Genomic DNA, 13640 nt, shown 5'->3' with positions numbered 1-13640 from the left:
TACGTTGTAATCCGATAGATAAGACCCCAGCACCCACCTGAGCAAATATCATAATTTAGTCATTTGATAACTGCTGTTACTTTCTCCACTTCATCAGTCCCAGCGGCAGCGTAACAGCTTGTTAAATCATGTTCGTGCAATGATGAGACGGACAAAGTTAGCCGAATGCATGCCATTTTACTCTCTCGACAATAAAAGTTGTCAAAGTTACAGTGCACAAAAACCACTGGGTGGACTGACCTGAATGAACTAAAAAAAGCATTACACAGCACAGCGAGGGCACACGTCGCACGAGCACATTTCTCCAAACTACACTACCCATAATGCCTTTCACTCGGAATTAACTGTTACAGCTCTAGATAGAGATCTTCAGCATCTCCCGCAACACTGTCATTGATATGACTGCAATAAGCGCGTGCTTCTGACGCTGCGTGCAGCTGAAACCAACCAGCTTAGAAATAACGAACGTGAACACTGGGATAATCGCCGATGTATATGGCGAACCCCAGTTGAAATGCATACACAAGAATGTGTATGCTTATTTCATTTAACCTGTTTCATGTCCGTTACTATCGGCGTGTCCTCAGAGCGATTACATATGCTCTAAACTGCGTTTTGCTTCAGCTGTATAAACACAGATGCTAAATGCTGCTGCTAATATGCTTAATATTCGCTCCTGCATACAATGCAAACTGCTAACATGATACTTAGTTTAAACTTGATTATGGTTGCTCTTTTTTTTGATTCAATTAGGCAGACCACGCAATACACACAGTGATATGGATTAGAAGAGCATTCACTTATCTTAGATGTTGATTTCGCTGTTCTGAAGCAAGCTGCACTGCTATGGCAAGTCCTAGTCATATATTTGAATGTTGAGCTCATTGGCTACGATACAGGAGAGAACCAATCAGCTGAGCCATGTGATAATGATGTCATTAGGTCAGATTGAGTTAGACCTATCGGACTGCGCCATCTAGAGTTTCATGCCAGAACTCTGTATTTGCCTGCTTAAATTGAAATGTGTATATATATCTTCATGACTAGATAGACACGGTGAGTTTGTCTTTACTATACACATTAGATGTGAGTCACTCAACCGGTAACGTTAATCCTGTCAGATCGTCCAAGCTTTGAGTGAGCGTGTACGGGTCAGCCGATCTGGTTTCGTCTTTTAAAGTTAACCTTTTCAAATAATAATCGCAGTCCCGGACAGTGAGTGACCTTACATATGCAGGTAAAATCAGGTTTTCTCCAGTCTTTGTTAAAAAAAACAAGCTAACACACTTCATAGCTAGCGTTAGTGAAGCGGTCAGGGGAATCTTTCTGCCTCCACCTAAGCTCCCGCCCACAGAAAAACGTCACAATGTTTACTGACAGAAAAAGGGTCTATAGCGTCTCAGTTCAAGCGGCACGTGAACTGATCATCTCTTCCTCTTTACTAGTTATAGCACCAAATAAACATGAATGAACATCAATATAAAGGAATATTCCTATATTTACCTATTATAGAATGTCATATGGGAGTTGATTTGTTTCATTTTTGCTTTGCTTTTAGTTTTTATTTCAATATTTAGCAATACATAAAAAAAAATAAAAGTTGTATCTGTTAATATGATTTAATGAACCTGAGCCAACATGAACTAACAATGAACATTTGTAATTTTGTTAACAAAGTTGTTGCGTTGCATTTTTGCTTTTGCTTTGGCTTTGCTTTGTATGTTTTGTTTTATATTTTTTGATTTGTTTTGAATTGAACAAGGACAGTACATACATAGAACACACTGAACACAGTGAATTCGAACCTGCAGCCCTCATTTGAGCACCAAGGAGCTGTCTGGACTATGTGCACTGATCACTAGGCCTTTTCTCTAAGGAAATTTCTTCTCAGATTTAGAGGTATGACAGTTTGGTTTCTTTGATGCAAGTCGGAGAAAAAATTGAACTCTGAGAAAATCAAAAGTGTTTGATAAGAGTTTCGTCTGGTGGCTTTGTAATATAAGTGGAACCCTTTTCTTCCATTATCTGAGTCTTTGTACTCCTACTCTGTCATGTGAAATAATGTCAGACTCCACCAGAACTCATTGTCTCAGATCTCATCAAAACAGAGCCTAGTTCAGACCCAGCCAGACTAAAGTGGCTTGTTTCTGGAAGCTCTTGTCCCCCGGAGGCTACAGGGATCATTACCACTGAGTCATGGAGGTGGTGAAGATGTGCGGACAGATAGCACCTCCTCACTGGGAAGGGTATTAATAGACCCTCTCTGACCATGAAGCGCACTAATGCTGGCTGAGCCGCTGAAAGCTGATGACATTTTTACAAAAATCCTCTGTCGGATAGACGCATGAATGGAGTGACAAATGCGTATTAGCAGCCTGATTTCATACATTTGTAAAATACTCACTCTGCATACACAGACACAGAAATGTGGATCAGTAGAGGTCGAACATTATGGGTTTTTAGTGGCTGATGCCAATATCTATAAAGCAGGGTGGCAGATGGCTGATTTGATGCTGATATTTATAATGACAATTTTAGAATTTTAAAAAGAGAGGCAACCAAGAGGCCAAAATGTGCATTTGGGGACCAAATTTGAATTGAAATGAATATAAGAGCTAATACTAATTGCTTTCTTTTTTAAGCAAGTCAAGATGAACAATTTTAAGTAAACAATTTTAAGTTACAAAAAATTTTCATAGGCCCATTTCCAAATCTACAATTAATACAATTATTCTAAAAGGTTTGTATTCATATGCATATATATATAATATTTCTGTTTGTTTTTACAATATATATATATATATATATATACAGTATATATATATATTTTTTTTTTATATATATTTAAAAAAAATTTTTTACAATATATACAATGGACAATCCACAATGGACCAAGCTCTTATATGTTTTGTTCTGCTTTTATGGCCTTGGCTGCCTTCAGAAATTTGAAGAAGTGATTGAAATTATGTGTTAATGAGTCACAGGTCTGTCCAGCCACTGATGAAATACTGCAACAGCTGTAGAAATTAGTGCAGGTGCTTTGCTGTGTTGCATCAGAAGTATTGTAGTAGTCTAGTTTTGGACTTGAATCTGGATGCCCTTAATAAAGTTTTAGCGTTTTTTTTTAGATTTAAAGAACTTAGTTAAGTATTTAAACTATTTGCAATTCAAGGCGTGTATGTTTTTGTAATGGAGAATACCACCCAAAACATATTAAAAACACAGTAACACTTTAGTATTGTCACTGTTTGCTGCTGGCTTGGAATGAAGCGCACGACGAAGGAACAGAGTAACAGGGTATTTCATAATAAATCCAGGAGTACATCCAACTTACAGCAACACAAATCCAAATCAATAGCGGACAAAGGAAATGTGGAAACAGAAAGCGAACCAAAACAGACCATAACCGTGTCATTACTCCCCCCTCCCGGAAGGCGCGTCCCGCACCGTGACAATAGCACCGGAGAGGGGGGGTGGGCGCCCTGGAGGCTGGTACAAGACAGGGACACGGGAAGGCCTCCAGGGCGGATCAGGGAGCTCCGGGAGCCATGGTGGAGCAGGCAGTTGAGGTTGCCATGGCGGAGGAACAGAGTAAACGGGGTATTTAATAATAAATCCAGGAGAACATCCAACTTACAGCAACAAAAATCCCAATCAATAGCGGACAAATGACCGGGGGAGAACACAGGACTAATAAACAGGGAACATAATCAGGAAGAACAGAAACGGGTGGAGTAATTAATCAAATAGACACGGGAACTCAGGGAAATGTGGAAACAGAAAGCGAACCAAAACAGACCATAACCGTAAGTATAGGGACCAATTCTCACTATTAACTAGTGGCTTATCCTGTTGAAGAAAACAGCATATGCTGGTTAGGTATGTTTTTGCATAAACCAGCAAAGGACCAGCATAAACCAGCAAAGGACCAGCTTAAACCAGCATCCCAGCGTCAAAAGATACCTAACCATATTATGTTTTTTTCAACAGGGTATTAGCATGCCTATTATTAACATATTGACTATATATTAGTAGGCCTACTTATAAAGCAAATATTCTGCATGACCATAATCTACATTCAAAATCCTACCCAATACCTAAACTTAACAACTACCTTACTAACTATTAATAAGCAGCAAATTAGGAGTTTGTTGAGGCAAAAGTCATAGTTAATGGTTTATTAATAGTGAGAATTGGACCTTAAATTAAAGTGTGACCAAAAACGCTTTACTGTGAAATTCTTTACATTAATATTATGCATTAGGTATCATGAACTATTAGTGAACAATAATTTATAAATCTTGGTTACTATTCATTTAAAAATATTCTGTTGTTAGTTATCTACTAGAAATGTCTACACACCCAAATTTAGCATTTTGCCTTTTTTTGAATTATTCCAGATATTTTAAAACACACTACAATCTCATCACAGCCATTAGTTCATCCTTGTAAAGGTAAAGTAAACCAGTGTGAAATCGCTCATATTTGTAGTAACTATGACAGTATTTGATTCAGATGGTAAAGTTTTTGTCGGTGAGCACTGCTTGTGCCTGCGTTGACGTGGAGACGGATCATCTCTTATCTGTGAGACCTCGAAGAAAACCTCAGTTCTTTAAATGATCGCCTACACTGAGTGAAGTGGCTGTGGAGAGAGAAAGACACGGAAACCAGATAAAGAGAGAGATGGTGCTTATCTGCCTCGTCCTTGAGGAAAAGAGGAAGTCATTTCCTGAGCTGTGATATTGTCTCGGGCTTCGCTGTTAAAAGATTAATTGAAATCTGAGGATAAAAAAACAGAAAGATCTCACAGCCGGATTTCGGTGCTGATTGAGTGTTTGTTGTGGGACACTAACACATACATATAAATGCACAATAAAACTCGCTTTCAACCCAGCCTCATTGGAAAAATGCATTTCTGCAAAATGTTAGTTGGTTTTCTGTGGTCGGCTAAGTTGATGTATTTCCTCAGCGACCAGCACGGATTAGCTCCAGGCATGACGAAGCGGATATCGTCCTCTTTTGGAAGACCAAACAAAGTAGTTTTGCTTTCACAACGAAGCACACAGTGCCTTCACAACAGGGCGGCAGCAGCAACAATACTACAGCGAGAATAAAAGTTACGCCTTCTTTCTTTGCATGAACATTTGGGCGGCGTTATGCAAATCTTCCCACATAGTGATGTAGACATGTGGGGGCGTGTTAGAACGAGCCGTTTTAGGTAGGCGTGGTTAACTCTTAACTTTTATAAAGAATATCTCTTTGGATTTGAGACTCTAGTCTTTGTAACTTTACAGATCTTCTTTATGCACCAAGAACTTGTAATACTCTGAAGAGAAAGGACAAAATTGAAATCGCATCATATGACCCCTTTAATAAGCTCATGTTTTACCTGACAGACTTCAGTCCTTTAGACGTAAATGATGATCTTGACATCCACACCACTCCAGTACATCAATAAATGTCTTGTGAAGAGAAAAGCTGCTTGTTTGTAGGAAACAAATCCATCATTAAGGTGTTTTAACATTAAAATTTCGCTTTTGGCCAAAATATTAGTTTATAATCCATAATATTGCTTCCTCCAGTGAAAAAGTCCATCTCACACATTTTGAACTGATTTGGACTGTTTTCAATTGTAAATGCTTCTTGATCTGTGCAGATTTCTCTCCTGATTCAGACCAGATGACATTTTCACTGCAGATTTTGGCCTGATGCAACGTGTTTGATGTTAAAACACCTTAAAGATGTCTTAATGATGGATTTGTTTCTTATAAACATGCAGCTTTTGTCTTCTCAAGATGTTAATCGATGGACTGGAGTGGTGTGGATTATTGTGATGTTTTTATCAGCTGTTTGGACTCTCATTCTGACGGCACCCATTCACTGCAGAGCATCCATTGGTGAGCAAATGACGCAGTGCTACATTTCTCTAAATCTGAAGAAGAAACGAACTCACACACATCTTGGATGGCCTGAGAGTAAATGTTCAGCGAAGTTTCATCTCTGGGTGAACTATACTGACTGACCGCTGCTTTACTGTGGTTTCCGGACACAGCTGCTCTCACTCATGTTATCTTCAGCTGTCAGTGCTGAGCTGCTTTCTCTTGTCAGTGTGCATCTAATGGCTTCCTCTCATGACGTTCTGTGTTCAGTCTATTATCAGTGCAGCCACAAAGACTTCCACCATTTCGTCGATAACGAGTCAAAACGTCAAAATCAGGTTTTTTCAAAAGCATAAATAATGCCCTAATTTCCCAGAGTAGATCTGTTATAAACACACTCTCTGAGCACCTCATTACGGCTCATATGTGGGATGCTCGTCTCTCAGATGGTACCTGGCTTTCAAAGAATTAACCTGCTACACCTTCGCCCTGTTGCTAGGCGACCGCGAGGCGCTTGGCTCCCGCTGCCGGCAGTATAATAGGCAGGATTGTGTGATTATCAAAGACAGGCTGGACTCTCAGACTGGAGTGGAGGGAGGGCCGTCCGGCCGCACACTTTGGGGCTGACATTAGCAGGGCTGGAATCCGCTCACGCTGCATGCGGGTTGGGGTTCAGCCGTTAATTAGTTTCTTTTGATGCAGATGATTAGCCGAATTAAGTCTGCCGAGACTCGTTAGAGTAAGTGTGACTGTATTGTAAACTGACAGATGGCCCGGAATGCAAAACGCTGTTTGGTTTGGGTGTGAGACTGGCACTCAGAGACAAACGCACGGGATTCGGGATTTCACTGGTGCCAGCTGAGAAAACACACAGCAGGGTTCTTACTGTGAAAAATTCATTCGAAATTCATTTCATTTTGTATCTCGTTTTTCAGTTGTAGTTTTTGGTAGCTCTAATTGTTCATAAAAAGTCTTTAGAAATGGACTCGTTTTAGTTTTCATCTTTTATTGTGTCAGATGGCTGATTCTTGTCTAGTTTATATATATATATATATATTAAAGTAGCAGTACTTAATATCATCACAAAATCACTTTCACTGACTTTTTCATTAACTGTTCCCTCCTGGTGGAATGACCTGCCCAACTCAATCCCAGCAGCTGAGTCTTTACCCATCTTCAAGAAACGACTAAAAACACATCTGTTCCACCTTTATTTGACCCTCTAACTCTAGCACTTTCTATTCTATTTTAATTCTACTTTATCTATTTATCTTCTTTTTTATAAAAAAAAAAACACTAGCTTTCTATTTTTTCTATTCTATCTATTTGTTTTTCTTTGTGTGTGTGTGTGTGTGTGTGTGTATGTATGTATGTGTATATATGTATGCATGTATATGTATATATATGCATGTATATGATATCTAAAAAAAAAAATACCTTGCTACGTGTACCCTTGGCTAACCGAGATTTGTCATTTGCACTTACATATTGTTGCTCTTTTGTTGATTTTGATTGCTTCTATTGTCCTCATTTGTAAGTCGCTTTGGAAAAAAGCATCTGCTAAATGACTAAATATAAATGTATATTAAGTTGGAAAAAATATTTTAGCTTTAATATGAACATTACCTTTAAATATGTCAAATAGTATGACTAAGTTCAGTATTCTGGCAATTATGATTCATGGAGGCACAAATGGCAGTGTTTCTTGAAACAAAGCATGTCTATTACACTCTTCCTCCTGTTGATGTCAGGTGTAAAGGAGAGAGAAACAGACACCATGGACACCTTTGTGGATCCCTCCTGGTACTATTTCAGCTACACTGACCCCCAGAACCCGCTGAGGTAAGGAAAAGCGGCTCTGTCTGGCTCTGTCTGTTCCACCAGGTGTTTGTGGAGACTGTTGTAGTCTGCGGTGCTTCCAGAGATGCTGAGAGAGCGAGACTCAGAAGGGAAGACCATCTGTGTGCTATTTCATATGAACAACACTGATTTTAAAATGTCACTCCTTTGTCCCTGTAATGCATCGCACACATCTTCATAAACACAATAAAATAGCATAAGCATATCTACATACTGTTCCAGAAACTTCACAGGGAGCATTAATGCATAGACTGAAAGCTTACTGAAATATATAATCAGTTTGCCTTCGGTCTATGCATTAATGCTGCCTATGAAGATTTCTGAACAGATATTAATATATTAATGTGTTTTTTTTTATTTTGATCTGACATAACTGTGTGGTGTGACGTCAAAAATCTGATCTGAACCTTTGGAGCTGACTTGAAATGACAAACAAAAGTAAAGTCATTTGCACTGAATGGTGGAATTTAATCATCGTCGAAGCTCAACAAGTGAAACGTCATCATCAAGAGTGAAAAACCATAATTCATAGAAATGTTACGGAACACCAGAGCACTGTAACTGTACATGTTAGATTACATTTAAAAAAGTGTCAGGAACATTATTTTACTTAGAATTATTCATAAATTATATTGAATTGCAACATTGAGATTTTTTAAAATATATTTATCTCTTTTTTTGGTGGAAAACAAAAACTATGAATGGCCTCTACGCAAATTACACACAAAAAAATGAATTTTTATATTATTAAAAAATGTAAATGATATTATCACCGTGTGATATATTAAATGTTACAGTATATGTAGGACATCCTACATTACCTGTAGCATACAGCTTACTCGCGTTAAGCAAAAATGAACTTTTTTAAATCTCACAATTCTGTCATTTTTCTTGCAATTCTGAGAAAAAATTAAAATTTTAAGATATAAATACAGAATCGCAAAATATAAACTGAAAAAATATAAACAGAATTGAAAAGTCAGAACAGCAATTACCTTTTATTTTTTTTATTATGTGGTGGGGAAAAAAACTGAATTGTGAGAGATAAACTCAGAATTTCAAGAATAATTCAGTATTCTTATTTTTTTAATCTTGTAATTCATACTCTCAGAATTGTGAAAATAAAAGTCAGAATTGCGAGAAAAAGCCGCAATTACCTTTTTTTTCTTCTTTTTTTTAAAAATCTCTCATGGTGAAAACAGTTTTCCATACTAAACTGCTAAATGCAACTATAAGGCATAAAGATATTAAAATATTATAAACATCAACATCATGATTTTCTGTAAAGCTGCTTTGAAACTATGTGTATTATGAAAAGTGCTATACAAATAAATTTGTCTTCACAAAAGTCTTTAATTTATATAGGACTAAATGGGTTAACATGCTAACATATATATACAGTTGTGCTCAAAATTATTGGTAAATATGATCAAAGAAGGCTGTGAAAATTAATCTGAATCATCAATCCTTTAGATATTTAATTTAAAAAAATTACTAAAATCTAAGCTTTCATTGGAGAATAAGAGTTTAAAATGGGAGAGAAAACTCATTATGAAATAAATGTTTTTCCCTAATACATATTGGTCTCAATTAATCGTACCCTTTTATCCAATACTTTTTGCAACCTCCTTTTGCCAAGAGAACAGCTCGGAGTCTTCACCTCTAATGCCGGAAGAGTTTAGAGAACATCTGACAAGATATCAGAGACCATTCCTTCATCCAGAATCTCTCCAGACTCTTCAGATGATGGTGCTTCTCCTCTTCAGCTCACCACACTCATTTTCTACAGGGTTCAGCTCAGGTAACTGGGTTGGCCAGGGCAGAAGCTTGGTTTTGTTCTCAGTGACCCATTTTTGTTTTGATTTTGATGTTTGTTTGTGGATCATTGTCCTGTTGGAAGATCCAACCATGGCCCATTATAAGATTTCTAGCATGGACAGTCAGTTTTTAATTTTTTATCCATTGGTATTTTATAGAATCCATTATGCCATCTATCTGAACAAGATGTCCAGGATCTCCGGCAGAAAAATAGGCCCACAGCTTTAGAGATCCAGCAGTATATTTTATTGTACACATGGGGTACTTTTTATCCCTGTGTGCACCAAACCCATCTTGAGTGTTTGTTGCTAAAAAAGCTTCTTTTTTTTTTTGTTTCATCTGACCATTGAACCCAGTCCCGTTTAAAGACATTATACGACTGACAGACTGAAACAGCTGGAGTTAAAAATCATCATTTGTGTTCTACTGAAGAAACAAAGTCACCTACATCTTGGATGCCCTGGGGGTAAGCAGATAAACATCACATTTTCATTTTTGGATGAACTATCCCTTTAACTCAATTTCCATGAAGAAAAACTTCCAGAGCTCTGTCATTGTATTGTATGGACAGTTAGTTTGATGCTGCTGGCAGGTGGAAGTAGAGTGTGACGCATTTGTTTATCACAGTTTGTTGAAGTGTGCTTATTGTTTTGTTTAAATTCACTGAGCGGTTCACATTCTCCCTTCAGAGTGCGTTTGAATGTGTTATTCGAGTGTCATGATTGTGATGTCGATATAAAGCAGCGCCAGCATTAAAGTGTTCTTAGAGAGTTTGTGAGATGTAACACCTGTCGCTCACGCTCACACACACACACACACACATGTTGTGTTTCCATGGTTTATGGGGACATTCCATAAGCGTAATGGTTTTTATACTGTACAAACTGTATGTGCTATTGCCCTACACCAACCCTACCCCTAAACCTACCCCTCACAGGAGACTTTCTGCATTTTTACTTTCTCAAAAAAACTCATTCTGTATGATTTATAAGCTTGTTTCCTCATGGGGACCTCAAAAATGTCCCCACAAGGTCAAAATTGACTAGTATTACTATCCTTGTGGGGACATTTGGTCCCCATAACGTGATAAATACCAGGTACACACACACACACACACACTAGTCATGTTTCAGTGGTGATGTCTGTGCATGAGCGCCTCGTAGTGGCCGCTCTCATGTAATACAGATACAGTGTGAGTGTTGGTGTCCTCTCGCAGGCCTTTCGAGCAGATCACTGGATGCCTGTGGATGTTTATATCAGAGGGAAGGAGCACGCCGTCATGCACCTGTACTACTCACGCTTCCACAGCCACCTCTGCAGAGACCAGGGCATGGTTTCACACAGGTGCGACATACAGTACACTCATAATCAAACACCTCCATGAGTGCCACACACACACACACTAGTCATGTTTCAGTGGTGATGTCTGTGCATGAGCGCCTCGTAGTGGCCGCTCTCATGTAATACAGATACAGTGTGAGTGTTGGTGTCCTCTCGCAGGCCTTTCGAGCAGATCACTGGATGCCTGTGGATGTTTATATCAGAGGGAAGGAGCACGCCGTCATGCACCTGTACTACTCACGCTTCCACAGCCACCTCTGCAGAGACCAGGGCATGGTTTCACACAGGTGCGACATACAGTACACTCATAATCAAACACCTCCATGAGTGCCACACACACACACATATATATACAGTGGGTACGGAAAGTATTCAGACCCCCTTAAATTTTTCACTCTTTGTTATATTGCAGCCATTTGCTAAAATCATTTAAGTTAATTTTTTTCCTCTTTAATGTACACACAGCACCCCATATTGACAGAAAAATATTTGAAATTTTGCAGATTTATTAAAAAAGAAAAACTGAAATATCACATGGTCCTAAGTATTCAGACCCTTTGCTCAGTATTTAGTAGAAGCCCAGCAGGTGTGTTGAGGCAAGTTGGAGCTAAACTCTGCAGGACACCGGCCCTTCAGGACCGAGTTTTGGCACCCCCTGCTCTAGTGCCACAAAAACACTTGTTGCTCCATCTATTTGAGTCGTCCTGTTGAAAGGAAAAATCTTAAATATAATATATAAATCTCAAAATCTAAAACATGTCAGTTGTTTCCCCTTGACAGGGTTTTTAAAAAGCAAAGTAGGACTAATCATTTGTAACATTAATATATGTATTTCCTTGCTGTATATTATTATTATTAGTGTGTGTGTGTGTGTGTGTATAGAGTATGTATGTATGTATGTATGTATATATATATATATATATATATATATATATATATATATATATATATATATATAAAGAATATAGATTTGGAACAACATGAGAATGAGTAAATATTGACAGTGTTAAGAACTTGTACTTTGTGCTAAATTACATGTTGAATTTCCTTCACATGCCGGATTGGGTGACCAGTAATGTACATCCAGTCTCTTGATTTCAGGGAGCCTTTCAGAAAGCTGCTGGTCCAGGGTCTGATTAAGGGACAGACGTTCAGGGTAGCAGAGACCGGCCGGTACCTCAAGAAAGAGGACACTGACTTCACATGTATGTGTGTGTATGTGTGTGTGTGTAAGAAAACATGAAGTACAAAAAAGTGCAGTGTGCTGTACAGGAGTTTTTTTTTTTTTTTTTTAATACCATCCACCATCGGTTTGTAGCTTTTTTTTTTTTTGGAAGTATCGGTTCAGGCACAGTACCATTTTAAAAGTATCGATTTGGCACCATTTTTCGTAAAATAAAACCCAAACAATACCCAAACCCTACAAAAGTGCAGGAGTTTGTGCTGGCTTCATGAAATCTTTCATCTGGCTCAGAATTAGACTTTCAAACTGTTTTGGAGTGAGTATATCAGAAATCGCACATTACGTTGAGATAAAAAGTAGAATATATAGCTTTGAATGTACTAACTATAAAAAAGGAAGCCCTTCCTTTAGTTAAAAGAAAACATCTTATTGGAATCTACCATCTATTTTTACTCTATAATGTGTTCAGGTGCATTACCTGAAAAATGTAGGTAACTTTGTTGTCTAGACCAGTGGCTCCCACCCCTGGTCCTGGAGGCACCCCAACACTGCATGTCTCCTTTCTCTGACAGTTCCAGGTCTTGGAGTCTCTACTAATGAGCTGATGACCTGAATCAGGTGTGTTTGATTAAGGAGATGTGCAGTGTTGGGGTGCCTCCAGGACCAGGGTTGGGAACCACTGATATAGACTGATCGAAAATATGTGCACTCTGACTCCTGTAAATTGCTTTAGGCCAGCCAATGAGACTTGAGTATCAAATTGAGACAGCTTGTGCCATTTTAGTGTGTGAACCGCATCAGTACTGCGAACAGCCCTCCTCACATCTCACTCACCTCCCGTGTGGCTTTCTGTGGATACTGGAGCCAGAATAGTTTTTTTGTTGTTGCCAGGCAACAAGGTAAACAGGCTCACATGAGCATCTGAACTGGCTCCCAAAACGCCTGTAATTTCTGTGCTTTTATCAATGATGGTTTCATAATGCGTCTGTGTGTACACAGTGTAGAGGAGAGATGCTTATTACAGTAAACACAGCTGCGTCTCTTCCTGAGGATTCAAACATACAAGATCATCACACCAAAGACCCTCTTAACATCTTAAGTGATCCAAACACTGGTGGTCAGCACTTAATACCGGTGTAAACGTCATCTTTCAGAGCTGCTCCGTAACATACAACATTCAAAAGTTTGCAGTCAATATTATTTTTTAAGTCTCTTCCAAGGCTGAATTTATTTGATCAAAAATATAGTAAAATGTGAAATATTATTAACATTTAAAACGATGATTTGATTATGTCTGTGATCAAAGCTGAATCATTACTCCAGTCGTCAGTGTCACATGATCCTTCAGAAATCATTCTAATGTGCTGATCTGCAAGAAACATTTCTGATTACTATCAATGTTGAAAACAGTTGTGCTGAATGATATTTTGGTCAAAACCGTGATGCATTTAGTTTTTCAGGATTTTTGATGAACAGAAAGTTCAAAATAACAGCATTTATAATTCTTTACTGTCACTTTCAATCAATTTTATGCATCATTGCTGAATAAAAGTATTAAA

General features: G+C 38.2%; 1 protein-coding gene across 1 annotated transcript in view; it reads left to right on the top strand.

The window, feature by feature from the left end:
• Positions 1-9992: 9992 nt before the first annotated feature.
• The window catches only part of LOC107598928 (probable leucine--tRNA ligase, mitochondrial), an 18209-nt gene continuing 14561 nt past the window's right edge, over positions 9993-13640 (top strand). Inside the window, exons 1-3 of the mRNA XM_016290371.1 lie at positions 9993-10023; positions 10774-10901; positions 12000-12103. Coding sequence (XP_016145857.1) covers positions 10795-10901; positions 12000-12103 — 211 coding nt within the window. The 5' untranslated portion in view covers positions 9993-10023; positions 10774-10794. The remainder of the gene's footprint in view (positions 10024-10773; positions 10902-11999; positions 12104-13640) is intronic.

Source organism: Sinocyclocheilus grahami, unplaced genomic scaffold (genome assembly GCF_001515645.1).
Source record: "Sinocyclocheilus grahami isolate Dianchi unplaced genomic scaffold, SAMN03320097.WGS_v1.1 scaffold258.1, whole genome shotgun sequence".
NCBI classification, from domain to species: domain Eukaryota; kingdom Metazoa; phylum Chordata; class Actinopteri; order Cypriniformes; family Cyprinidae; genus Sinocyclocheilus; species Sinocyclocheilus grahami.
Note: the sequence above shows the minus strand (reverse complement) of the source record. Positions and strands in the feature narration are given on the sequence as shown.